We start from the raw sequence: 27,217 nt of genomic DNA on the forward strand, positions 1-27,217 counted from the left end.
CGGATGCAGTGGGTTTGCCCCTTCCAGTCAAGGTCAGAGAGCCGAGAGCCTACTTCTAGAGCTGCGTGTCCTGTTCTCCAGTTTGTCTGAGGGCCCATGTGCAGGCTGTTTCTGTCTCTGGGTTTGTCACTGCTGGAGGTTGGTGGCCCATCCAGCCTGGTCCCTGCCTCGAGGCCACTTGGGCCCCTGGGGAGGACAGATAAGCATTGAGGTCCCTTAGAACCCACACTGTTCCCGGCATAACCCTGGTACTCCAGAGCTGGTGTCACAGCCAGATCCAGGGTTTAACCATTTTGCTGACCCTTAGCAAGGTGCTTGTCAGCCAGGACTTGGAAGCTGACCAACAACCCTCAGAGGGCGGAGCGTTTAGCACCAAGTCCCAAAAGGGTTTAAGCTCCACCAGTGGGGATGTGGTATGTTCAGTTTCCCGTTCATGTAACACAACGAGGAGGCTCTGACTGTAGGCAGGATGCCATGTGGGGCAAGTAAAATGCTTTACCTCCCACAAGGGGAGATAAAGCTTGTAGTAGGGACAGGTGCCCTGAAAGGCACGGAGTGCTATGAGGGTATGGCAGAGAGAGATTCCTTCCTACTAGAAATGAAGGAGGAGGCATTTCACGTGGCCTTACAAAGCAAGGAAGATTTCGTCATGGTCATTTTGGAAAAGTCTCTGCAGAGACAACACAAGTGAGGAGAGACAAAGGGGTGGGAGAAAGCAAGATACGGTCCCAGAAGGACGCCACTTTGGACAAAGGTTAGCATAACACCCAGAGCAGAGGAGAGAACTTGGAGGACCTTGACTTCCAGGACCTTGAGTAAACGAGGCAGACATTTATTGAGTATCTGGTGCATGCTGAGTCTGCAGTAGGCCCTGGGGATGCAATGGGGAGTTGCTGACCCGTTAGTTCTCTGCAGGAAAATACACAATCCCTGGTTTAGGGGAAGAGGCCAGGGAGAAAGTGGCATCCGTGGTCGGCAGCTGTGGGAAGGGCTGCACGGGCTCCCGCCTGGGAGACAACTGGCTAAAGCCTGTGGGGTCATCGAGGGAGGGAGGCCCAAAAGTAGCTCTTGGGGTAACTGGTGATATGTGGTTCTGCTTTCCTAGGACCCGCTGGCCCTGATGGACACCAAGGCCCAAGAGGTGGGTTGCAGATCTGCTCTCCTCGTGCTCACTGCCTGGCCCTGCCCTGCCCACATCCCAGCATGCAGTCCCCAGTCCCCTTAATCATAAGGCAGCAGGACCCCCATGAGGCCCAGGTCTTACTCCCCTTCTCCTTTCCACCTGCCAGCAAATTAGTAAAACCCCAGAAACCATAGGCTCAGATGTGCCGGCCGGCTCAGCTTTCCTAAAAGGAAAACCCTTCTTTATCTCATGCTCTCTCTAGGTGAACAGGGTCTGACAGGGATGCCTGGAACCCGTGGCCCACCAGGGCCTTCTGGAGACCCAGGAAAGCCAGGTAACAGAGTGGCAAAGGGGAGCTACGGCCTGTGTGTGTGTGTACACGTGAATGTGTGTGCCTTAGCCCATTTTCCTCCAGCATTTCAGCAGGGAGCGGCCACACCAGCTGGCTGGTACTATGTTCGGTGACTGGGTTCTGACACCACTGGGTCACCAACTCTGGCAACTTGGAAGAGAGAGGTTCACAGTTAATTAGCAGAAATTAACAGAAAGCTGGGAGTTCTAGAAAGGAGCAAGGAATCTCTTAAAAATTGCAGTTTAAGGCCATTTCCATGCCTTGCTCCTCTGAGCCCGTCCCCTCCACCCACCTCCTCTCTGGCCATACCTGGACACTCACCAACACCAGTCTGAGTAGAGAGCCCACTGTTAGGGTTTCCATCTGAAGGCCCAGCAGGAGCCAGAGCCGCAGGGCTACGGGAGGGTCAGACCAAAGCAAGCCAGAGAGCTGTGAGGCAAGGCAGCATTCGACAAGGGGGCTGCTAGAACACAGGTGCCTCCTGGCTCCTTTGGTGGGTGCACAGATGGGGAGCACCAAGGGAGGGGATTTGGGGGGCAGCATTGGGGATCCATGACTGTATGAGCTTTCTGGGTTCATCGCTCTCAGATGCCAGAGAGTCTAGGACTCCAAGCAGGCTAAGAACCATTGCCTGATGGAGCAGTGGTCACTTCCTTGCAAAGCCCAAAGAACAGCTCTTTGTCCAGTGTGGGGAGCATCCTGAGTTTGTCCTCCCGCAGCCGAGGGTGTGGCTCCTCAGCCCTTCATATCTCTCTCTCAATCTCTCTCATGTGTTCTCTTTTCCGCAGGTCTCACAGGACCTCAGGGACCTCAGGGTGAGTCATCAGGCCCTTCCCACCTCCAGATGCCACCTGCCCAGCCTCCTGCTTCCAGCTTTCCGCAAATGCCTTTCCAGTCACCTTAGAGTTTCCTCTCCTCCCTGCACTCCCCTGGAAAAAACTAGTTCAGGTTCTTTCACTGTGAGTCATAAGAAACATATTAGGATGGAAAAATACGCAGAGAACAATCTAGAAAGCCATTCTGGAGAAACCAGGCCAAATCATGTGCCGATTCTGTCTGCCCAGTCACTGGTGCAGGACCCCGGGAGAGGAGGCTTCAGGCACAGGAGCCCTGCTGGGCTCCCAGAGGCCTGGTCTCCACAATGGTGGGGCAGGAGAGGGGAGTGCACCTCATGTGAGGCCCAGTATCTCTGGGACAGCTTCAGTGTCAGAGTCTGTCTTATGATTGCACTGGTGTTGACATTTGTGTTTGAGAGATTGTCACCATGCCCAGCCCCAACTCCTAAAAGAAATTAGGCAAAGATGTAAAATGACACCAAGCAACGGATCTCCCCACAAAAGCTGAGTGCACAGGGACCTCCTTCACGCGCTCCTGGTAGAGCTTGGCACACCACCAGCCGCAGAGGGAGGGGACCATGGCTGAGTGGCAGGCTATAAGGGGCTCATAATCCAGACTCCCTGGGATCCCCCAAAGCTGAGCCCATGTCCTCAAGCCCAGCGGTCACTCCATTTCCCAGAGAGGGGGAAGGGCTCAGAGCAAGGGGCTCCTCCGAGGGGCCCCCAGGCTAAAGCAGAAGGCAGAGCCATGTTTCAGCAGCGCTTAAGGCTGTGCCCAGTGACAGAGCGCAGTTACTACCAGAGTGGTCTGGAATCTCCTGGCCTTAATCACCTGGACTGACTTGTTTTCAATCACATCAGGACTTCCTGGAACCCCCGGCCGACCAGGAGCTAAAGGTAAGTGATTTTCCAAAGCAGATATTCTTTCTTTTCAAAACTAGCCATTTTTTTGCAGGAGGGGAGAGGCTGGCAGGAGGGAGCCCCTCTCTGGCCAGAGCCTGGATCAACAGTGGCATCTAGTGGCTTTAGCAGAAAGCCGGGAAGCTAGGGAACCAGGGATTTGTTTGGATCACTAGTCCTGAATCCTCACACCCTCCCTCCAGCCTGCCCCCCCCCCCCCCACCTCCTGACCCCAGAGTCCTGAGCCCTCCCTGGTACCAGATGTCTCCAGGCCATTGTTGGAGGAGGATCTGGAAGCATGCAGCCCCTCAAAGCCTTTCCATCTCCTCTAAAATGTCCGCATCTGTTCTCTGTCTCCCTGGCTCAGGATTGGTCCCCCACCCCCACACCTAGCATGACCCTTCCCTGGAATAGGGACCACCTTCATCCTTTCCATTCACTGGGGCCTCAGTGTGGCTGGGGCCCCACGTCCTTTTCTCAGGAGGCTTTGATGCAGGCAGGGAGGAGTACCTCAGATGGCCCTTAGAGGGCAAAGTCTGAGTCCTAAGAGGGAAAGTCTTCTTCAGGGGAGGGGTCTGCCCAGGGCCAGCGTGCTAACCCTACATGCAGGGAAATGCTCTCCTCCTGTTCTCCTCTGCCATTGTCCAGTTCTGTAACCATTAGATACCAACCCTGAGCCAGTCCAGGGATAAACAGTCTTTCTCCACCCGTCCCTGTGACTCCACATTCCCAAGTCCTGACATCCTGCGGAGCTGTGCTGTCTTGAGCAGTCACTATCATCTTGGGGAGACCCTAGGAATAAAATTACTACTTTCTAGAAACTATTTCCAGTGACTAACTGGGCCAGGGAGTTCTTCTGGGATAAATAAATGTAATTCCAAAATAATCACAACTGAGTTCCTACCTCCCTGGCAGGCATACCTCTGGGTCCATAGATCTGCTCATGGATTGACTGCACCTTTAGTAAGAGACCACTAGGTTTGGGGAAACCAGACACCCTGAGGAAACCAGACACGCTGTCTTTCCCAAGGGCCTGTGCCTTCTTGTCCAAGAGGGATTGTAGACCCTCCCTGGGCAGTGTGCACAAGAGGTGGACATTTCACCCAACACTGGATTGTGGTGGAACACTGGCCAAACACCAGTGCTTTCTCCTCTTGGCCTTGACCCCAGGGACTGGCCCATAGCAAGCAGAGACCACCCTCTACTTCCTCCAAGGAGGTTCGTACTCTCCCTCAGTGTGTGAGTGATGGAATTGCCCACAGACCATGGGAAATTATGGAAGAGGCCCCCGAGGAATCCCCGGGGGAGGGCTTTTCTGTCCTCCACTCTGCTCACTCAGTTCCCCAGAGTCTGTGCATTTACAGTCCCAAGAGATGCTTCATGGAGGCAGCATCCAGTGGTCTGTAAAGTTTGGGGAAGTGTGAGCCTGAAATCCCCTTGTTGGAAGTCCTCCACTCACGTTTGCATTTTCGACCCTCTCAGACTCAGGCAGAAGAGAAACCTGTCAAACTTTGTGTAACTCACACCCTCCCTCGACTCTGCACAACCCCCATTACAGTCCTGGAACTGGCATCCTGAGGGGCACTCTGGAGACCAGGCTGTACCCCTCAGACTTACTGCCTCTGTCCTTTGACCTCTTGGGAGTTTTCCATCTAAGGCAAATCCCAGCAAGAGCCCGAGAGGCCCAGTGTGGGAGCGTGGCTGACTGTAGGTCAGCCTCCTTCTGGCCTTGCGGAGAGGCAGATTCCCACATCCTGCAAGGATGGTCCTCTGCAGAGTCCTGGCTTTTCCTAAAGCTAATGTGGACCAGGAAGCTTGATGTGGCCTCAGGGTCTCTGGCAGAGAGACTGGTGCTTAATGCATCCTGTGTGCTCCCCTTCAGCTCATTAAAATGCCTTTAGCCCCAGGTTGGAGCCACAGGAGTGGCTCTCAAACTCCATCAGTAGCCTTGGAAGTGATTTATGGAGCCACCAGCTGAACCTGAGAATGACTATTTTCCTTTTCCTCCCCTCCCAGGTGAACCTGGATCTCCAGGCAGAATTGTGACCTCAGGTAGGCAGGCCCAGGAGGGGTCTTCTTCCTGTGACTTTCTCCCATGTCCTGGACATCCTCCCTGGCTCTGCCTTAGCGCCCTCCAAGCAGCACTCGTCTGGGCTTTGGAGGGCAGGCAGGGAAGGGCTCTCTGGTCAGAGGTAATGACAGCAGGAGGCGCTAGCCTGACCTGCCCACAGTATGGCCTGGGTCCCAGCACCTCTAAGCAAGAAGAGTGAGGGTCCCTGTTCCATGTGTCTTCTGTTTCCAGAGGGGTCATCGACGATCACTGTCCCAGGGCCCCCGGGCCCTCCTGGAGCCATGGGACCACCAGGACCTCCGGGTGCCCCAGGTCAGTTGCTTTCTTGCTTTGCCGTTCGGTTGCATTTAAGTACAGCAGTGTTTGCTCAAATCCTGAACCCCAGGGAGGAACCCCAGGAAGAGTAAGGAGCCCCTTCCACCCAGCCTAGCAAGCCCTCATCCCACCCCAGCGAGCAACCAAGCACCCTGCAGGCACCCTTCACAAAGCCCCACGGCACCCTTGGAGGTTCAGCAGGTAAATGACTCGCCTAAGGCCACCGGGCGAAGAAGTAGCAGAATCAGGAATGGGCCCAGGTGGTTCTGCCTCTGGAGCCTGGGTGTGACTTCAGTTGATTTCCCTTTGGAAAACAATTGAGTAAAATGCATCAAGGGCAACAAAATTACTAGGAATCTGTTTGGAGAAACTATCTCCACATTGTCCAACCACAGTGACATCCCTACAAATCACAAAGACTTAGAGCCTAGAAGATCATCCTGGTTTTTTTTTTTTTTTTTTTAACGTTTTTTTTTTAATTTTATTTTTCAGACAGAGAGAGAGACAGAGCATGAACGGGGGAGGGGCAGAGAGAGAGGGAGACACAGAATCGGAAGCAGGCTCCAGGCTCTGAGCCATCAGCCCAGAGCCCGACGCGGGGCTCGAACTCACGAACCGCGAGATCGTGACCTGAGCTGAAGTCGGACGCTCAACCGACTGAGCCACCCAGGCGCCCCTCATCCTGGTTTTTAAAAGTACAGGATACTCAGTAGTGTGGCTCTGAGGTTGCAACTGTACTTTTACAAGATGAAAATAAAAGATGCTGGAGGCGCCTGGGTGGCTTAGTCCATTAAGTGTCTGACTTTGGTTCAGGTCATGATCTCACGGTTTGTGGGCTCGAGCCCCGCGTTGGGCTCTGTGCTGACAGCTCAGGGCCTGGAGCCTGCTTTGGATTCTGTGTCTCCTCTTTCTCAGCCCCTCCCTTGCTCTCACTCTCTCTCTCAAGAATAAACATTAAAAAAAAAAAGGAAGGAAAGAAAACATGCTGTAAGGAAATGAGATGTTTACAGGTTAAAGGATTATAGGTGATACTTTTTTATATTTTTCCAAAATACCTGTGATTTTGTTATATCTATTTTTTTAAATTTTTTAATTTAATCTTGACACCCAACGTAAGGCTTGAACTCACGACCCTGAGACATCGAGAGTCTCATGCTCTTCTCTGACTGAGCCAGCCACATGCCCTTATCTGTGTTTTTTTTTTTTAATTTAAAACATAATATGTGTAAACAAAGTAGGTGACTTAACACAACCAACACAAGTACGGATCAGCCTTCCCTTCTGCTAAGCTCCAGTAAGAGGGAGAATACAGGGGCGCTGAGAAGTTTCTTAAACACTGGGAACAGAGAGGGCAGCTCTGTCTGTCCCAGAGCCCGGGTTTTGGCAGAGGAATTCTCATGATTCTCATGGGATGGACCACAGGTCTGGTCTCAAATTGTTATTGCTCTCAAGTAAGCAAGCTAGGTGTGTTTGGACATGCCCTGTTTTCAGTTCCTTCTAGAACTGTGACCCTAGAGATGTGGTAAAGCCTTTTCTTCCCAACTCCATCTCTAGGTCCCGTGGGCCCAGCTGGTCTCCCTGGACAGCAAGGTACGTCAGTCCTGAAGCACAGGACTCTGGGCTCAGGGGCGAAGGCTTCCTTTCCCGGCTGGACTTGGGACCCCGCCTTTAAGTGGGAGACCTGCATTTTGGGAAGAGAGGTCACGGGGTGACCCGGTGCTTCACCAAGGGCCTTGCAGGGCCCTTCTTCTTGGGTTTCTGAGAAGATAGGGGTCCTCTGGACAGGGGTTTGGGGCTCTGTGGCATGCTGGTCAGGGTCAAGCTTGGCTATTTCATAGGCATCGAGGCTCTTGTGCCCAGATCCTGATAATTGTGCTACTTTCCAGTGATTTATCCAAACACCAGAAAACAGCCTTAGGAAAAAATGGTCCAGTTTCCCCTGGGCTGTTGGGCCTGCAGACAGGAATGTTCACTCCTGATGCTCCAGACCCCGCCCACTCCTGGCACTCCGCCCCACCCCGCCCCGCCCACCAGGACCCTCCCAGGCCCTATAGAAGAAAGCATGGGGGAGGAAGAGGGGTTGCTGCAGGTGGAGCCCCCCTGAACTCCTGTCTTTTACACAGGCCCCCGCGGGGAGCGAGGACTTGCCGGTGAATCGTTCATGGGCAGCAGCAGCTCCATCTCTGAGGTCCTCTCTGCCCGTGAGTGCGCCCATGTTCTCTGGGGCGAGGTGACACTGGGGCAGGAGTGGGACAGATGGCAGCACATTTGGGGCCTGTAGCAGCTGGACCAGTGAGTCATCCTGAGCCCTCATGTGAGCAAGGGTGACTGGTTCCTCTGAAAGGCCATGCCAGCCTCCAAGGAACAGCAGGCCTTTTGTCGGCCCTGGGGGGGTGAGTCACAGGGATGGGGCAGCTGTTGGAGAGGTTCTTGGGATTCTCGGAGGACCGGGGTCAAGTGGGGCCTCTGAAGGGAGCTGGGCGCTGGGAGAATGACTGGCAAGAGAACTGCCTCCCCCACGGGGAGCAATGACGAGGGTCCACGGGTTCTCAGCTACAGCCCCGGCCTGGGAGGGTGACTTCTGGGTTTTTCTGTTTCCAGAGTCCTTTAAGGAGCCCAAGCAGACATGCCGCTGGGTCTCCCACTTAGACACCTGACGGCAAAGACAGCAGTCAGCCGTGGCCCAGCAGCTGCCGTGTGCTAGACATTCTGTCCTGGGACCTCTCTGGGACTTCACAGTGCTCCTGGGACATAGGTCTTAGACTTGTGGTTTAGAGTAGAGTGAGCTGAGGCCGAAAGAAGTCAAGAGCTTGCCCGGTCACCAGCCAGAAGTAGCAGAGCAGGATTGTGAACTCGGGCTGACACAAAGCTATGTGCTTGGCCATCAGGGCATTTGATGGCAGCTCTGTCCTGCCTCGCCTGTGAGCGAGGAGCACCCCTAGCAGAGGGGGTCCCGGAGGGCCCTGTGCCGTGACGCAGAGCTGGCCTCTGGGGTGTGGGTGTAGCCCGGGCGCCTGGCGCTGATGAGCCTAATGAGGGATGGTGGGGAACAGCTTCATGAGAGCTTTTGCTCATTTCTGGTTTTTTTCTCTCCACAGAAGGTCTTGATTTACGGGGTCCCCCCGGCCCACCTGGCCCACCTGGGCCTCCAGGTGAGCATCTCAGGGATCACTGGAAGGTGGGGAATCGTGGGGGACAGGGCACTTAGTGAGGAAGCCAGCGTCCTCATCACAGGGGCAGGATCAGCTCCCTGAGTTCAGCATGGCCTCTTGCTCACTCTTTTCTGCAGGCCCTTCCATTCCAGGCCCACCAGGACCCCGAGGCCCAGCAGGTGAGAGCTGAGCTCCCTGGTGAGAGATACGAGACCATGGCGCCCACGGCCTCTTCTGGGCTGGCTCTCAGGAAAGGGCTGCCTGGCCACTTCTCCTGGGCAGAGGGTTCATGGCCCATAGCTTGGCTTTACTAAGTCTTGGTGGTTCTCCTATTAGGGGAAGGCCTGCCAGGCCCACCAGGCCCACCAGGATCTTTCCTGACCAACTCAGGTAATGTTACAGAGTCCAGTCCCCTCGCTCTCCACCCCAGCCCCAGCTCCGGGACACGCTGTGGTCACAGGCTTGCGGTCTTCCTGACAGACTCACCATGTTCCTCCTTCAGCCCTGCCGCCAGGGTGTGTTTGCATAGACTCCGTAGAATGGGAAAACTTGTCCCTTGTGGAAGATCCACCCACCCACCCATGTATTTATCCATCCACCATTTGTTATTTCCTTTATCCTTCGGTCCAACCTTCCCACTATCCACCCATCCATCGATCCACCCATCTGCCACATACCAATTGAGCACCCGCAGGATGCCAGGCTCCATGCTAGCAGCTGCTCCCTTACAAATACCACTGTGCTCACACTCAGAAGTCCTTCTCTCCTCTGCAGAGACCTTCTTCTCTGGCCCCCCAGGCCCCCCTGGACCCCCGGGCCCCAAGGGAGACCAAGGTGAGTAGCGTCTTGGGGCACAGAAGCCCGTGTGCCCCTGCTTGCTCGGGGTGGCCAGGAGAGTCTGGACGAGGTTGGGTCACCCGGGGCATCTGTGCATCCTCCTGCCGTACCCCGGGAGGAACCTGGCGGTCTGGAGCATGGCGGGAGGCACAGTGGCTAGAAGCTCCAGAAAGACTCCCCACCGCTGTGCTGGCCTGCTGGCACCCCAGGCCGTGGCTCGACCCCACACTCCGGCAGGAGCCCCATCTCTTCCCCTACGGGCCCCTTGCAGCCACAGCACCTGGTAGGTATGCATCTCACAACTGTGTCTGCCTCCTTCCATCAGGCCCCCCAGGCCCTCGAGGACACCAAGGTCAGTAGAGCTGACATCAAACAAAATGTGGGGTGGGGTGAGGTGGCCAAGGCTGACCTTCCAAGCCTTGAGCTTCCCATGAATGAGTTTGATACAAATGAATGAGGGTGGACCCGAGTGGGTGTCTCTGGGAAGGGTTGGGAATGTGTGTGTGTGTAAGGGCTGGGGAGGCTCGGGAGGGAGGTGGCGTTGGGCTGGGCCTAGGGAGGAGCGCGCCACTGACTGTCCCCCCTTGGGTGTGTCCCTCAGGCGAGCAAGGCCTCCCAGGGTTCTCAGCCTCAGGTAAGTGCTGAGCCCCCACCCCCACCGCTGGCTCTGTCCAGAGCCCCTCAGCCCTGGGTGACTGTACTGTGTGGTTGGTTCCCAGGCTCCAGCTCTCTTGGACTCAACCTGCAGGGACCGCCTGGCCCTCGGGGACCCAAGGGTGACAAAGGTCAGTGAGGGGAGCAGCCAAGAAGGCAGGGGGCGTGAGAGCAAGGATGGCCCGCAGAGTCTGAATAGAAGGCAGCGAGTACTCACTGGTGTTAAAGGCTTGGGAGGAAGGAGAGGCTGGAGGGAGAGAGGGATGAGGACGTGAGTCCAGTCTCTGCCTGAAGGGGGCTTGTGGTAGCGTTGCAGAAATAAGACTGAGAGACCTGGGACAGTTGTTGAGTCACATACCGATAAACTTGGTTGGGCCCAACCAGGGAAGGCTTCCTAGAGCAGGTGATACAAACAGGTCTTCTTGTGTTGGATTCTAGGCGATCCTGGTATCCCAGGGGCTCCTGGCATTCCTGGTGGTCTCTCTCAAGGTAAGAACCAAAGGTCTTCTCCCCTTCCTCAAGCAAGGACGCTGATTCATTCACCTGTCCACCTCCCACACCCATGATTCGGTGTTGATCAGGTCGCGTCTCAATGTGCTAGGGCCTCTGCACTGCCTTTAAGGAGGTTACAAGTTGGTGGAGATGGGAGGGAAGGACAGTACAGTGAAGGTGGCTGGCGATGCCGAATGATGAACAGGACCGACCTGGGAGCTAGGGGCGTTTGGAGTTGAGGAGGCCTCTGGGGCTGAGTTGCTGAAGTGGGGTGCTGAAGGGAGGGTCCGGTCCAGCGAAATCCCAACTCTGTGCCCTTTCCAGACAGTGGCTGCTTATAGGCACTCCCCTCCTCCTTTCCTTCTCTTTGCCACCATCTATTTCTCCCTCCTCGTGCTGTGGAAGCTGTGTCTGGGCCCTTCTTTGATCCTAAGGTGGGCTTTTCCTGGCAGACTCGGAAGGCTTTCTCTCCTACAGGGGGATCGTCGTCGGGCACCATGTTCGTGCCGGGTCCGCCAGGCCCGCCAGGCCCGCCGGGGCCTCCAGGCTCTATCAGCAGCTCGGGCCGGGAGGTCCAGCAGTACATCGCTGAGTACATGCAGAGTGAGTCCCGGGATCTGAGTGAGTTTGTGTGGGTGCGTGTGCCGACGTGTCTGCTCGGCCGGGCATCTCCGGTGCTCTGTGGAGCCTGGCTATTTCGGGAAGCCTCCGGTCTCCTCCCCCCCCAGGTGAATAGACATGACAGATCCCATTGCCCGTACCAGTGTGGCAAGGCGGGGGAGGCTCTGGGAGTGGGTGGGAGCCAGGAGGCTACCAAAGAGGTGTGCTTGTGTGTGCACACGCGTGTGTGCTTGCCTGTGTGCGTGCGCGTATGTGTGCACGCACGGCGGGATACAGCAGCCTGTGGGCCAGGCCTAGGTCAGAAACCCACCCCGGGAGCCAGGACCACATGTCCATGGACTCCCTCAACACCCACCTTCTCATGGCAGCCCACACAGGTGCGTCCTCACCCACACACTTATCCATAGGAACACAGCCACACACACTTTCACACAAGTGTGCACCCCCCATCCCATACTCCCGCTGCACGTCTGGGTGTGATTTCTAAGAATGTGCGTACAGACTTTGTCAAATGGCGGCCGACTGGAGCCTCGTGGGTCCTCAGTCTTCAAGTAGCATCTGATCCAGCACAGGCCTTGGCCTCAACTTTTCTCTGTAACTAAGAGTCTAGGCTCCCTGCTAGCCCCACCTTGGGCCATGGATGGGGTGAGGTGCTTCCGGCCATCTCTGGGGGGGGAAGTCATGCCCTCTTGGGGACAGGCACGACTTTGCTTTCTTTGTTGGCAGGCGACAGCATTAGGTCTTACCTGTCTGGAGTTCAGGGTCCCCCAGGCCCACCTGGTCCCCCAGGACCTGTCACCACCATTGCCGGGGAGACTTTCGACTACTCGGAGCTGGCAAGCCGTGTCGGGAGCTACTTACAGAGTAAGCCCGTCCCCACCCCCACAAGGACCCCCTCCTCCCGTGGTCACTTTGCTCCAGAGCCTCCTTGCTTACTTTGCTGTTTGCTTCGCCCTTCGGGATGTGAAGCTCAGTTCGGAACTCGGGGCTCTCGGCCACTGGGATCCGGCTTCGAGAACAGAGGCCACCTGCACAGCCACGTGTAGCAAGACTTCTTGCGGTTGACAGAAGTGTCCTGAGTATGTGAAGAGGGATCGAGACTGGCAGGATCTGGGAGGAGTGAGGCTAAAGCCTACTCTGGAAAACAAACGGCATTTCTTACCGAACACAAACACAGCCCCACTGTTGACTTTCGCGTGCATTCACAACAGCCTCCTAATGCTGCCGTTCGTTCATTTTCCCCAAATGGAACAGCTAGCTGGCCGGGTCTTCGGGGTTCTGGAGCAACGAGGGTGTTGCTTCGGTTTTGCTAGGAAGCAGGTAACCTGAGGTTTCCTTCCCCACAGCCTCGGGGGCCTCCATCTCCTCTGCGGACATCCTGGCGGCCCTGCAGCGTGAGTGGCCGCCCCGGGCAGGAGGGCGGGAGCTCTGCAGGCCCAGCTCGCCCCCACCTGAGCTCCGAGAGAGCTGCGGGCGGGGTGCTGCTCCTCCTCGCTCCCAGCCTCTGAGCCTCCGTGGGTCGGCACTGACTGGGGAGGGGGCGGAAGTCTCAGGGTCCCCAGTGCCGGGTAACCACGCGGGTGCCTTGTTGGGGACCTGCAGGCTTGCCGCTTCCCGGGGGACTGAGAACCCACAGCTCGGGGCCAGCCTGTGGGTGTGCAGGAGCCCGGGGTGGGGCCCACGCCAGCGCAGCCTGTCCTTCCAGGGGAGGACGTGAGACAGTCCCTGCGGCAGTACCTGACGGATTGGTCCCTGCAGTCTCTGGACTACACCGAGCTGAGCACTCGTATCCTCAGCTACATGTCCAGTGAGTGCCCACCCTTCCAGCTTGTCCGCTGTGGCAGGCGGTCAGTGGGGTGGTCCAGGGAGGAGGTGGGCGCTGAGCTGTGTCCAGAGTCCAGAGACCAAGTCCAGAGGGCCTGGTCTGTGGGAAAGAGCAGGCCCCGAGCCTGGCCCGGGAAGCCAGGAGTGTCTGGGATGCCGTGCCACAGGCAGTTTGCACACACCCCACTTGTGCCCATGCAAACCTCCGACACACCCCTGCACGCTGACCTGCACTTGTCCCAGGACCTACAGCCCTAGCTCCTCAGTGTCGATGGCAACCGTAGTCTGAGTTCCTCTTTCGGCCTGTTTCTTCCTGCTGCCCCTCTTCCCCTGCTGGGATCCCACTTCTGTCCAAATCACTCCTGTGCCTGGCTTCCTCTCTGACAAGGCATTTCCCTCTGCTTTGCCCTGTCTGATCAGAATCCATCACAGCTTGGGCTTTTGTTCCTCAGGCTCTGGAATCAGCATTGGGCTTCCTGGCCCCCCGGGGCCTCCCGGCTTGCCAGGAACATCCTATGAGGAACTCCTCTCCTTGCTCCAAGGTAAGGCTGGACAGGGGCCACTGGTCCACGTGGCCTGGGGTAGAAGGCACAGGCCTTGGCCCAGGCCCCTCCACTGACTCCGTGCTCCTTTGCTGTCTCAGGGTCTGAATACAGAGGCATCGTTGGGCCCCCAGGTCCCCCTGGGCCTCCAGGGATCCCAGGCAATGCGTGGTCCAGCATCAGCGTGGAGGACCTCTCCTCTTACCTGCACAGTAAGGCTCAGGGAGGAGAGCAGGGGACCAGAGCCTGGCCTCCGGGGCCCCCATGGTTTAGCAAGGGCAGCCATGGAGAGTTAAATGCAGTCCTCCTGATGCACACACCGGGCTGAGCCTGGAGAGGAACACGCTTGCTTTTGAGGTGCTTTCAGCCGTGACAGGGGGACTGGTGGGAGAGACGGTGATCCCAAGTGCAACCCTTAGAGAAGTTCACAAGCAGTGCATGATCGTGTGGCAGGAGGGCACAGGGGAAGGGACAGGATTTGGACCGAGAGTGAGGGCAGGCAGAGCAGTGGCTCTGGAGTGATGGCAGGAGCTGGGCTCCCAGTATCCCCTCCTCCCCTACCCCCCTCCTTCCCAGGAACCGCACCCCTGAGCGCAGGCTGGGAATTCAGTGCGCCAGCAGGGCAATCCCTGACCTCTCTCTGGCTTCCCCTCCAGCTGCCGGCCTGTCATCCATCCCTGGCCCTCCAGGCCCTCCTGGTCCCCCAGGCCCTCGAGGGCCCCCAGGTGTCTCCGGAGCCCTGGCAACTTATGCTGCCGAAAACAGCGACAGCTTCCGGAGCGAACTGATCAGCTACCTCACCAGTAGGTGCCCCTTTTCCAGACCTTGCTCCTCCCTGTGAGAGGGCAGCTGGTGCTTGGAAGGCACCGGGAGGCCAAATGTGTGAGCTCCAGCGAAGAGAGCCCAGCTTCTTCCCAGCCGGCACGCCTGCTCCCGTGCAAGTGCCTTGACATTTGCGTTCTGTTTTGGGGCCGTGAGACCCTGGGAGAGGCCTCAAGACTCCCTTTCTCTCACCCCCAAACCTGAGCTCCACCTAACATGGCCTCCTCCCCACAGGCCCGGATGTACGCAGCTTCATCGTGGGCCCACCGGGCCCTCCAGGGCCACAAGGGCCACCGGGAGACAGCCGCCTGGTGTCCATGGACGGCTCCTACAGTCGGAGCAGCGGCTCCTCCTCTCACAGCTCGTCAGTCAGTCGGGGCACCTCCTACAGCTCTTCCATGGGCGTAGGAGGAGCCAGCGGAGGCTCCCTGGGTGAAGGGGGGGCCTTTGGTATGGACATGGGCCTGGGCCGAGGCTACGGGGCAGAAGGTGGCATGTATGGTGGCGAAGGTGGACCATTCGGGGCTGGCTTTGCCGGAAGTCTGGACTACAACGAGCTGGCTGTTCGGGTGTCTGAGAGCTTGCAGCGTAAGTCATGACCCTTAGCGCAGCCGGGAGGTTGGGTGGGAGCCCTTGTGCAGCTTGAATTTCAAGCTCCAGAAACTCCCCCTCTCATTTACGGAGCACCCAGGCTACGGGGACGGCACTTTGGGCATCAGATGGCGGTGGGGGGACGGAAGGCAGGTGGTCCAGGGCGAGTTCTCTCAGCCAGCTTAGTTCAGAAGCCCCAGTCAGAACGGGATCAGTGCGGCCGGGAACAGGGCGTGTTGGTCTTTGGACTTTTGCTACTCCTGCTACCTGGTCTTGTGAGAAGTTTTGATGATGATGGTTACTGGTGGGGGGGGAGGGGAGGTTGGTTAAGAAGTCCTTTCTCCCGGTAGCTACCAGCACAGCTCTGCCGCCAGAAAGCCTCTGAGGAAAGGCCACAGCAGCAGAGGCCTGGGCCAGTCCGCAGGGAGGGACACAGGAAGCCAGCAGGGTTTCTCCCTTGCTGCTGCCTCATCTAGGTTAACGGCACGGGAGTTCGGCAACCCGAGGGCTCTTGTCCTGCAAAGAGGGGCCGAGAGACCCTGCTTCCTGTGCCCACAATCTGGTGCTTCACAGGTCAGGGTCTGCTGCAGGGGATGGCCTACACCATCCAGGGCCCACCAGGCCGGCCAGGGCCGCAGGGTCCCCCCGGCATCAGCAAGGTCTTCTCTGCCTACAGCAATGTGACCGAGGACCTCATGGACTTTTTCCGAAGTAAGGGCAGCCCGTGATCGCTTTCCCAACACTTACCTTGCAGCCTGGTCTCAAGTGGGAGAAAGTCTCCTGAAAAACTTCAGTTATTAACGCTTGAAAGGCTGACAGTCTGATAAATTCTGAACTCTGTTTTCTTCCTGTGGGTCCCAGCTGTACCTCTCCCTTCTGTGCTTCTCTGAACAAAGCCCTTTACCTCCCAAACTCCAGGGTGACCTCTTGTCTGAGACCACTCTTGTCTCCCTGCAGCTTATGGAACCATTCCAGGTCCCCCAGGGCAGAAAGGAGAGGTGGGCACCCCAGGACCCAAAGGTAAGTGGTGGCAGGGAGACAGCTACCGGGATCCCGTTGTGACTACCCACTCTGGCTGGGAAGCCACCCCTTGACAATGCTATCCAGGGACCCGTGTGGCTCCTCCGGGTCCTGCGCTCCCACTTGACTGAGCACACCCCACTCTGTCCTCCCAGGTGAGAGGGGCCCTGCAGGACCACCAGGTCGGCCTGGGCCACCCGGCCCTCAAGGGCACAAGGGAGAGAAAGGAGACCCAGGTAAGCCGTGGCTGCCAGTTCAGGCAGGGCTGGGAGGCTGGCTGATGCTCAGAGAAGTAGGGGATTTGTTCCGGGGCAACCCTGAAAACTGAAGGCGAATGCCAATTACTGAAGGCAGATGCTGCCCCAACCACCGTTGGCATGGCAGTGCAATGAGCCGCTAGGGAGAAAGACTGCCCGTGTGTGGAGAACAAGAGGACCGCTCTGATGAAATAGGGTAAACCATGTCAAGAAACTGAGTCTTACAAGCGAGTTTATTTCACAAGCCCATTCTGCAGTTGTAACAGTCGCTATAATTGGCTGACCTAAAGGCCCACAGGCCACCGGAGGTTTAACTTCCTCCTCTAACTTCTAGGTGACCAAGTCTATGGCAGGCGGAGAAAGAGAAGCATCGCCATCAAGCCGTGAGCTCCCCTTGGCAAAACAGCCCCTGGCACCAGTTCATGCGATGGCTTATGATGCTCCTGTCAAACTCTCTCCAGAGGGCAGAAGCTGGAGGCTCACTTCCTACCGAGCCAGCACAGCCAAATAGAACCCCTGTTTTAGTCTGGAACAGTCTCTATATAGATCTACATCTCTCTATATAGATATAGTATCCAAAGGCCCCCAACCTGAACCTGCTCCGCTGGCGAGCGAGACTGGCTACTGGCTCAACCTGAGCTCCTTGGTTTCCTTAGCTCTTAGATCTAGCTGCAACCCAGGAAAGCCAGGTGCATACCTGCGGGCTCAGGAGTCCTTGAGCTTTGCCTGAGAATGACCAGAAAAGGGAGGACGGGAATGGGGAGTGTTCTGGTTCTGTCGCTGCAAGGCTGCACCGTCTGCTCCTTCCTCCGTTCATTTCGCATTCTCTAGTCATAGAAAAGACTTGGCTAAGAAGCAACTCTTGTAACTGAAAAAATTAAGAAACTCACTTCCGCTGAAGATGGTGACGGGGTTTCTAATAGTCCTTTCTGGCCACAGACCTCGTTCCTACTTGCTTAGATCGTCTGACTGATTGTAGCTGTGGTTTCCGCGGCACCATGCTGGCCTTTAGAGATGGGTTCTACTGAACTTGATCACAGTAAGGGGGAGGAGAAGGGCAACGGGGAAGGAGGGAAAATAGGAAACTCGATGCTAGGAAAGATGTCACTCTGTTCTGCACATGGGAAATGGCATGGGGCACTGGGCATGGTTGGTTTTTAAGCACTTTTCAGTACCTAAAATATGTATGTGGTCTGTTAGATGAAAAGTCATTTCAGATACAAAATTTCCAATTAAAGAGTTTTTCTAAATATTATGTTTACTGTGATCCATCTAATCAAAGTGAGAGAAAGTGACAGAATGAAAAAGAGAAGGGAAGAGGGAAGGTGGTGATACGGGGTTGGGGAGAGAGAGAGAGACAAAGCAGGGAAGGGAAACGGGGAGAGAAAAACTGGGGGCCAGGTGGGGAGAAAAAGAGGGAAATAGAGACAAGAAAGAACAGGAAAGAAAGAGAGGGAATAAAAATGAAAAAGGGAAAGAGGAAAGAGACAAAGCAAGAGAGAGAGGGAAGAGAGATAAGAGGAAGAGAAAAGCAGATGTGAAGAGAGGGAGAAGGGAGAAAGAGATGCAAGGAAATAGAATGAAAAAGTAGGGGAGAGAGATGAAAAGAGAAAAGGGGAGAGAAAGGTAAAAAAAAAAAAGTCTGTGTGAGCCCTATGCTAATAACACTACTATAAACACAAGAAAACAAAACTAGGTGTACTTGGAACACAGCCTCTGGCATTCTGTTTAATCATGAAGATTTTTATAGGCAGACCTCGATCTACAACTATTAATGTGGACAGGTTACAAAGCATCTAAAGGTTTTCCCTGAACATAAATTATTTGAAATGAACACCTATGCAACAGATGAGCGACAAGATTATCTGCAATTAATGCAATAATTCATCCCAGCACAAAGGAGTTATGATTGTAGAAGCCCGAAACTAACAGGAAAACTGCACAAATATCAAATGTCCCACAGAAATGCACAGTAAAATCACTCAACTTCAGAAGAGGCTACACTTGGCCAACTTGTGAAATGTTACAAGCCATGACTCTCAATTGCTAGATTAAAAATGGGATTAAAATAAATCTACTTCTCTACCTCCACCTTCTAAAAAAGTCTGGATAGTTTACTTTCTATGTGGTCTCTTCTGAGTACCTCACATACTGTCCTGGGAAGACGGACCCTTTAGTTCTGTATTGAACAACCAGCGGCAACACACAGTGAGGCCACATTCTACGTGGTCTGCCAGCCTCCTTTATCACAATCTGACAGCTACCTGCTAGGAATCATCATAGGAATTCCAAAAAATGAGTTCATAAGGCCCTCGGAATTTCAAACTTTTTGCTACGTAACGACAACTGTTTAATGAATGACCACATCACACCTTTTCAATAGCTTAAGGCTTAAAGGCTGAATCAACAGGCTCAAGTGTTACACCCCCTTTGATCGTTCTTACCTTTATTAATCAGATTTGATTAGAGTGTTTCCTTACTCGATTTACCTTTCCAAGCTATCCAGAATCTTCATAGAGTCCTATGCTCAAGCGAAACAGGATAAAGGTCCAAACCTGCTACTTTCTCTGGACAGAACCAGAAAGGGAAGGACAGATAACGACATAAATCTTCGGCTGGATGGCAATGGATCTGAGCCTGTTTTCACTTAAAAAAAAAAAAAAAAAACAACAACAAAAAAGAATGAGCTCAAAAATGTGTGATGCTCCTGGATTAGAAAATGACATGCTATGCCTCCCTCCAGCCAAGCTAAAAACCTCCCTTTCCAAGTTAGCAGTTAAAACTACATTCTTGTGTGTGGTGATGAGTCGGGTGGGAACACTAGCAAGTCTGGAAGGGTCCAGCTGCTTGGAGGACTGTGAGGGTTTAAGATGTAACTAGGACCAAAAAATGCTGCCAAATGTTTTCATGCAGGACAAGCCAGTATCAAAGATTCTTAATAAAAGACCACTTGCCAGAGTAGATTAAGAAATAACTTTATTTTTCAGTTGTCAATCCCATGATTGAAAAGACATGTTGCTCCCAAATAGACAAGAGGCATAATCAGAAACAAAATTCATTTTGAAAACAGCTTATGAGGTTATTACACTGTAAAAAATCAGCAAAGGATCACCAAAAGCTGCAGCCAACATTTAAAACTGGTGTAACATTCTACTCAAGCTTAGCAGAAATTTTAAAGCCATGTCAAAACCATGTCAGCCACAGACTAGCAACAATAGAGACATTAACTGTTGAGCCTTCAAGAAAAGCATTTAAAATATCCCATTTCCTATAAAAGATCGTCTCCTTGAAAAGAAGTGATGTATTTCATCAGAAGATTCTCAGAACTGGAGCTAAAGTAACTCCTCTTCCACGCCAGTTCTAAGCCCTCCTGTAATCAATATCTATAGCTAATCTCGGACAGAATTTGGCTTCTCAGAAGAGTCTTTGTCATTTAAGCACAGTGTGGAATGGGAGAAAGCGTGTAGTCACCAGGGAACTAACAGAGTACAAAAGACAGTCACTTCTGAACTCGCTGATGCTCAAGAAATCAGAGACCCTCCGTTACAGCGGGTCTCATATGCCTGAGAGCTTTGTGCTTGAGGAAACACTACTTAGAGGTAGCTCTGGTTCGGTTTATATTTAATTACAATTTGCCATGTCCTGTCACAGGAAAGTTCTAATATTTTCAACAAAGTATAAGCACTCTCAATTTCCTCTTTACCCCCCGCTCCCCACAGACTGCCCACTGGAAAGGGTAAGAAAAGCTTAATTGTGACTCCATAAAGAATAGCAGCTAACTCAGCAGTTCACACTCAACTACAGACGGACAGGACTAGGAAAGGCAACCTGGTGCAACTGGCTCTGGAGCCAGGCCTGCAGAAGTGTGGCGTGCGGTGCGTTCAGAGCACGCAGGGAGAAGAGGGAGGCTGGCGTCGGGGCACACACAGACTCTTTGATGTGTTTCATAGCACATCCTGCCAGAGCAACACCACCACCAAAAACGGAATGGATCTGACTGTACCCTTTGACTTCAAAGAAGTCTGTGCCCATCCCCAGTTCTCCACCTACACTTCATGCAAGAACAAATGACCACTATTATCTATTTGAATATAGGGCTTAACAAGAAGTGAGCGGGGACGGGTAAAAACAGCATATTCTGTAACAAAATGCTTTTTGCAAAGATTTATGTAACTTAAGCGTTAAAATGAATTGTTCATCTCTACGTATGTATCATTTTGCAGTCCTGCACCCACATGAGTATGGTTATATATGAAAGAGAACTCCAGCAAGGACACTGAATCCAAAGGGCAGTTTTAAGGGTTTTACAAGATTTGCTAATAAATTTACCAGAGTGTCAACCATTCTACTCTGAGCCTCTTTTCTTTATTCAATACTCTCACGACAAGTTGAAAGAATAAAAAGAATCAAATATTCAGACTAAATTGATTATGTGCCACAAGCTATTTAGCACACAGGATATCCTTTAAAAGATACTGAAAAAATGTCCACTACCTGAATTCTTTTTATAAAGCCAATAAACTGAAAATTTCAAAGGAGAGAGTAGTAAGAACCTTCCTCCTCTCTCCCTCTGCAAATAAATCATTAAATACATTGGGTAACATTATAATGTCATTTTTATCATAATAATATAAACAATTTCCATCATCATCCTGAATATTACTTTATAAAGATATATACTTTAAAAGGCTTTCAAAACATTTTTCAACCCAGCATTTGAGAATAAAGCATTAAAAGAGTTTTGTATACAGCAACACATTCAATGTGATAAGTGTATGAATTTACAACCATACATAATATATATATATGTGTATATATATATATGTATATATACTTATATAAAAAACAAACTTGGCCAGAAGTTAAGGCTACCTACAGAGTTGTCCAAGAAATTATGCTTGTCAAAACAATTACAAAATTAAAATCACACATGCATTTTTAAATCATCTAAACCACTGACAAAATAAGGTTCAGCATTCAAAGTTTTCAAATTAACTGCAAGAAAGTGCTACTACACATATTTACATTTTCTTAACATGAATCAGTGTTCCCACAAAATTACACTTGAATTTTTCACCAGCCTCAAATGTAACGTAACTAAAAAATGAAACTTCCACAACTTGGTACCTGGTACTCTTCGGAGAGAACAGGCTGGAAGTGGCAAGCAGCAAGCATGATTTACAAATGTGCCGTCTCACCGACCCAAGTACATTTCATAATATTGCTTGACCTGACGCGGGCTTGGAATTCTAAGCCACAAGAGGGACCAAGAGTGAACATTTCATTAATAATTACACATATCAGCAACCAGATGGTAAAGGTGTCAGGCTTTTCCCATTCAAATCAAATAATTTAAACATGGAACTAAATAAAACCAAAATACAAATGACTTTCTCTCAACAACACAGTCATTTCTGACGTTGCCTAAGTATTTTATTTAAATGCTTTCTGAAAAAGTATTCTGAACAAATGCCTCTTTTAAGATTAATTTCAGAAAGTACATTTAACGCAGAGCCTGCAGAGTCTTCAACGGACAAAGTGTGCTAGGATGGAAGAGGTCCCTTGCCCAGCTCACAGACTCTTTTAGGAAATGAGCTGGAACGCTAAGTCCATGCTTTCAATTTGGTGAGTGTTACGTGCCGAATTTCAGTATCTAAAAGCTACTTTTTTTACATCTTTCCAACCTTGCAAAACATAGATTTTAGGATGGAAATTTCATCAAATGGTAACAGGGGCAAGACTTAAAATACGATAATGTTTAATGCTAAGGATGTTTATCCCTGTTGAATCAAGAGAAAATCCTACTTTAGACTCCAATGAAATTTAGTGTTTTAGGCACTATTTTAATAAAACTAGCACCCTTAATTTTTAGCTCATGACTGAAAGTATTTTAGACAAACTATTGAAATAATGTTTCTTTTTAAAAAGTTTGTTGCTATTTAAAGATAAAATAGATTTATTTACTCAACCAATATGGTATTTTGAGCAACTCATAGCTTTTTCATGAGAGCAGATTCACCAAAATAAAATTATTCCAACTCTCTACAGCAGAGTTGCAACTACAGAATTTAGGCATCACTGAGAAGTTAGGTCAGGTAAAAAGATATTCACTAATACTCAGTGACCTAACAGCTTTAAAAAAACAAAACAAAACACCTCAAACATTTTATTTCTAAAGTATTTCACCTAACAGTGTCTAAAGAACACAATTTTTAAGATTAATATACAAAATCACCTTAGGGAATTACTGCAAGATGCCACTTCGCCAACATGGCCTAGCATCTGTCACGGTTCCTTTCCCTTCATCTTTGCTAAACAAACAAACAAACAAACAAACAAAAAACACCTAGAAGGTGAGGCAGGTGATTGTCTTCATAAGCTCTCTGATATAGATTGTGGCAGAAGATGAAGAGAACAGAATGATATATTTAAAAAGCCAAACCGAACCACAGACTGCTTCCTATTGTTACGACCCTGTGGAATGCAAGCTAGGGATAGGATAAAACTTGGAAATCCGGCTCTGTGCTGATGGGTTAAGGCATTCAGACTCCCCAGTCATTTTAAAGAACACCTCCTGTTCCTGCAGTTTCCTGGCAAACTCTTCTTCCAGTGTCTTAAAAAGGAAGGGAAAAAGAAATTATGTGCTGGTATTACAAATAGAATTTACTCTGACAGCCAAGAATAAAACTATTTGCTCAAAACACTCTCTCTGTATGCTATCTTAAGGAAGACCAGAGTGCTCAACATTTAGAATAGGCTATGAACAGCCCTAGACTCAAGCCTCTGGCTCACCCATGTGAATGTATATAACTTGGGTCAATTACTTACCTTCTCCCTATTACAGATGCATTTTATTCTTCTGTTGTAAAATAGGGACTATATCACTATATCACCTACCTCCATGGGTTGCTATGTGAGGATTAAATGTGAAACATACTAGGCACTCAAAAGCTGGCATCTATTATTAACTATTACCTGTCTCTCCCACATGGCACTTTCCGTTTTCTGTTTTTTATTTTGATTTTTGGTGTGCAGGTCTTTTCTTCCACACTAGACAATAAGCTATTTGAAGGTAAGCCCTAAAGCGGATTCAACTTTACACAATACAGAGCAAATGTAGTAAGTACTTGATAAATACTCTAGGTATCGATGACTTTGTGGACAAATGACTCAGGGATAAGTGCTGCTGTAGAGGCACAAAGTTTAGGAGAAAATGGAAAGAAACAGGAAGGTTTTTCAGAGGTGAAACAGGAGCTCAGCCTTGAAGGAAAGATAAAAATTTGATAGACAGGATGTGGAAGGCATGCCAGACAGAGGGGACTGAAACAACACACACAAACAGGAAACCACAGACTTGGTGTGAGTAATGGTGATTAGACTCATTACCAGAATATGAACAGGCAGAAAGTGGCCTGTGGAAGATGCAATTAGAAAGTCTGACTGTGGCCGCGGCACCTGGATGATTCAGTTGGTAGAGCGTCTGACTTCGGCTCAGGTCATGAGTTCACAGTTCATGGATTTGGGCCCCGCATCTGGCTCTGTGCTGACAGCTCAGAGCCTGGAGCCTGCTTCAAATTCTGTGTCTCCCTCTCTCTCTGTCCCTCCCTCACTCACACTCTCTCTGTCTCTCTCTCTCAAAAATAAACATTAAAAAAAGAAAAAAAAATTGTGGCCAATGTATGGCACTATGACAGCTTCAAAGTCAAAATGAAGCATTTCTATTTTATTCTGATGGAACTGTAGATTTATCAATACCACAATGCCAGTGTCAGAGACATTCTTGAATATACTCTGGTGATAGCGGGCAAGTAGGAAGAAACGAAAAGGAACTCGAGATCAGAAGGCCAATTTTAAGCAAGCAGAATGATAGCAATGGGAAAGAGAAATATTATAAAGAGAGAGTCAAAGTTATTTGTCATCTCATTGAAATGGGATGTGATGGAAATGAAAGATAATTCACATTGCTAGACTAGATGTAATTAAGAAGACGGGGTATCGGAAAGAACACTATTGGTGGGTGGGACTGAACGTGGGAAAAATGAGGTGGAGATGAAGGAGAAAGGCTGCTGAGTTCAGTTTGATCTTCTCTGAGTTCACAATCTTCAGTAAACACTCAACAGGTATGTATTAATCATTACAATTTTCCAGGAACTGTGCTAGAAGCAGATATGTATCAGTGAACAAAGAGATAATGTCCCTGCTTTCAAGGAGCATACATTCTTGTGGGAGAAGACAAACAATAAACAAATGTGTCTGTCTGCTGGTGAAGAATGTTATGAAGGAAAACAAAGATGAGGGGACAGGGAATGTCTGAGGGGAGCATGGGGGCTATTTTATATATGGTCATCAGAAAGAGAAACCTTCGACGAGATATTGGAACAGAGGCCTGAATGATATAAGAAGGAATGGAACATCCAGGTGGAAAATGGGTGCTTAGGACATGAACCAATAATAAGACAATAAACAATAGCAATAGCAGGGACACTTGGGTGGCTCAGTCAGTCAGGCGTCTGACTCCTGATTTTGTCTCAGGTCTTGACCTCACAGTTCATGAGATTGAGCCCTGCATCAGGCTCCAAGCTGATAGCACAGAGCGTGCTTCAGATTCTCTCTCTGCCCCTAACCCACATATGTGCACACACTCTCTCTCAAAATAAATTAAATAATAGCAACAGCAGACATTCACTGAACCCTAACTACAGCTCAGGAACTAGGAAGTGTTGTCTTTGAAAGAACATCACTTCTTTCAACTGTCTTAACAACCCCAATTAGGTATGTAATGTCATCTTTGTTTTACTAATGAGTAAAACTAGGCTTAGGAATGTTAAGTGACAGAATTAATCATGACAGCACTAAGCCTTGAACCCAGATCTGCAGGGCTTTAGAACCCCTCCAAGTTCTGGAATTATCCTTATTTTTTTTTAACATTTATTTTATTTTTGAGAGAGAGAGACAGAATGCGAGTAGGGGAGGGCAGAGAGAGAGGGAGACAAGAGAATCCAAAGCAGGCTCCAGGCTCTGAGCTGTCAGCATACAGCCTGATGAGGGCTTGAACTCATAACCAGTAAGATCATGACCTGAGCCAGTCAGACACTTAACTGACTGAGCCACCCAGGTGCCCCAGGAATTGTCCTTAAATACACAATAGATGAAGCCATGACTAGGCACAGGGTCATCAAGGGTGTAAAGATGGGAGATGTCTATGTTTCAGATAACTAGAAGACAGAGAAAAAGTGATAAAGAGCACAGAGAAAGAAGAGAGTCACAAAAGTCAGAAGAGAAGAGAAGAGAATTTTAAGAAAGAAGATTTTTAACAACAGTTCAATAACACCGTAGGATTTGGCTGTTAGCAACTCACTTATGACCACAGTCAATGAGTTCAACTGGGGAGTCTGAGGTGAAAGCTAGACTGCAAAGAGTTAAAGAAACTGGAGAAAGGTCCTTCCCTACTTTTAGAATTTCAATCCACATGAATGTATTACCTATTCAAAAATTTAACAATAAATAAAGTTTAAATTAAAAAGCCATACTGATTATCTGGGGCACCTAGGTGGCTCAGTTGGTTGTGTGTCCAACTGTTGATTTTGGCTCAGGTCATGATCCCAGGGTCATGGGATGGAGCCCCATGTCAGCTCAGCGTGGAGCCTGCTTGAGACACTCCCTCACTCTCTCTCTCTCTCTCTCCCCTTCTCTGCCCCTCTCCTCTACTTGTGCTCTCTCTACAAAAAAATTTAAATATTAAAAAAAAAAGCCATACTATTAACTGACTTGGTCATTTCACTTTTTCTAGAAACATTTAGCACATAGTAGGTGCTACTTACATATATTTAATCAACTGGATAAATGGAAGAAAGGAATGGTCAAAAGGTGTAGCAGGCAGGAAGCCCAAGAGAAAATAAAGGTTTGAGAGTTAGCAAAGGGAGAGGATCACATAGTGACAGAAAAAAAAAAAAAAATGAGTTGAAATGGTTGACCAATTGGACCAGGCCAGCAGGGAATCAAAAAGCAAGTACAAAAAAGGAAGATGGCTGAGAGCGAGATGGCAGGAGGGAAGCCTTCCCTATTTTACTAGATTGTCAATTTACTGTCATACGAGGGCCTTGTAATCTGGCTCCAGCCAACTTGTCCAGATTGAGTTGTCATCACTTCCTTCTTTCTCTCCCTCCTTAATGCCGACACAAAGGCACACTCCCCCAGCGCCCCAATGACAGGGAGCTACTTACGATTCCTGTACACACCATTTTCACCCATTCTCATCGTTGTACTTAGACTGCCCATCACACCCCAACCTGTTTGTATGCCTAGCAAGATCTTACTCATCCTGAATCTCACTTGGCTTACAATGCATCTTCTCTGTAAAGCCTCCCCAACTTCCCAGACTGAAGCACTCTTCCTCTTTGGCCTGAACACTGTGCTCCCGTCCCATCTCCTATACTTACCTCCTTCAGAGCAATGATCCTATTCATCTGTAATCGCGTGTCACTACATTCTGAACATTTGAGGGACGGGCTTTGTCTCTTCATCTCTGTATCTCCTGTCCCTGACACTGTACCTGATATATATTATGTAAACAGCCAATAACTGGGTGGATGAATGGATGAACATAAACATATTTTAACTAAAGCTTTTAAAATTACCTTTTTCCTAGGTCTCAATTTCTCTCTCCATTCCTTTAATTCTTGGCTGTGTTCCTCATCTAATTCCTTGAGTTTCTGAGTTTCATGCTCTACCAATAGGTGGCATTTTTCATTCTGAAAATAAAGTTTGGGTTAAAAAATTTCCAATCAACTAAGCAAATTTTCACAAAT

General features: G+C 50.6%; 2 protein-coding genes across 3 annotated transcripts in view; one reads left to right on the top strand and one right to left on the bottom strand.

The window, feature by feature from the left end:
- COL17A1 (collagen type XVII alpha 1 chain) overlaps window positions 1-17,661 on the top strand; it is a 51,589-nt gene extending 33,928 nt beyond the window's left edge. The window contains exons 30-57 of the mRNA XM_060641578.3: window positions 1,106-1,141; window positions 1,386-1,457; window positions 2,264-2,290; window positions 3,173-3,208; window positions 5,228-5,263; window positions 5,514-5,594; window positions 7,152-7,187; window positions 7,721-7,798; window positions 8,696-8,749; window positions 8,887-8,928; window positions 9,086-9,139; window positions 9,524-9,583; window positions 9,912-9,938; window positions 10,188-10,220; window positions 10,306-10,371; window positions 10,679-10,729; window positions 11,210-11,335; window positions 12,080-12,217; window positions 12,700-12,747; window positions 13,059-13,160; window positions 13,630-13,719; window positions 13,821-13,931; window positions 14,376-14,522; window positions 14,776-15,129; window positions 15,706-15,843; window positions 16,090-16,152; window positions 16,308-16,388; window positions 16,744-17,661. Of these exons, the coding sequence (XP_060497561.1) occupies window positions 1,106-1,141; window positions 1,386-1,457; window positions 2,264-2,290; window positions 3,173-3,208; window positions 5,228-5,263; window positions 5,514-5,594; window positions 7,152-7,187; window positions 7,721-7,798; window positions 8,696-8,749; window positions 8,887-8,928; window positions 9,086-9,139; window positions 9,524-9,583; window positions 9,912-9,938; window positions 10,188-10,220; window positions 10,306-10,371; window positions 10,679-10,729; window positions 11,210-11,335; window positions 12,080-12,217; window positions 12,700-12,747; window positions 13,059-13,160; window positions 13,630-13,719; window positions 13,821-13,931; window positions 14,376-14,522; window positions 14,776-15,129; window positions 15,706-15,843; window positions 16,090-16,152; window positions 16,308-16,388; window positions 16,744-16,796 (2,240 nt within the window). The 3' untranslated portion in view covers window positions 16,797-17,661. The remainder of the gene's footprint in view (window positions 1-1,105; window positions 1,142-1,385; window positions 1,458-2,263; window positions 2,291-3,172; window positions 3,209-5,227; window positions 5,264-5,513; window positions 5,595-7,151; window positions 7,188-7,720; window positions 7,799-8,695; window positions 8,750-8,886; window positions 8,929-9,085; window positions 9,140-9,523; window positions 9,584-9,911; window positions 9,939-10,187; window positions 10,221-10,305; window positions 10,372-10,678; window positions 10,730-11,209; window positions 11,336-12,079; window positions 12,218-12,699; window positions 12,748-13,058; window positions 13,161-13,629; window positions 13,720-13,820; window positions 13,932-14,375; window positions 14,523-14,775; window positions 15,130-15,705; window positions 15,844-16,089; window positions 16,153-16,307; window positions 16,389-16,743) is intronic.
- A 1,707-nt stretch (window positions 17,662-19,368) lies between these two features.
- SLK (STE20 like kinase) overlaps window positions 19,369-27,217 on the bottom strand; it is a 57,228-nt gene continuing 49,379 nt past the window's right edge. For both annotated transcript variants that reach the window (XM_060641577.3, XM_060641576.3), the window contains 2 exons: window positions 27,047-27,160; window positions 19,369-23,022 (listed from right to left, as the gene is read on the bottom strand). In XM_060641577.3, the coding sequence (XP_060497560.1) occupies window positions 22,876-23,022; window positions 27,047-27,160 (261 nt within the window). In that variant the 3' untranslated portion in view covers window positions 19,369-22,875. The remainder of the gene's footprint in view (window positions 23,023-27,046; window positions 27,161-27,217) is intronic.

The sequence above is a fragment of the Panthera onca genome, chromosome D2 (genome assembly GCF_046562875.1).
Source record: "Panthera onca isolate mPanOnc1 chromosome D2, mPanOnc1 haplotype 2, whole genome shotgun sequence".
In the NCBI taxonomy this organism is placed as follows: domain Eukaryota; kingdom Metazoa; phylum Chordata; class Mammalia; order Carnivora; family Felidae; genus Panthera; species Panthera onca.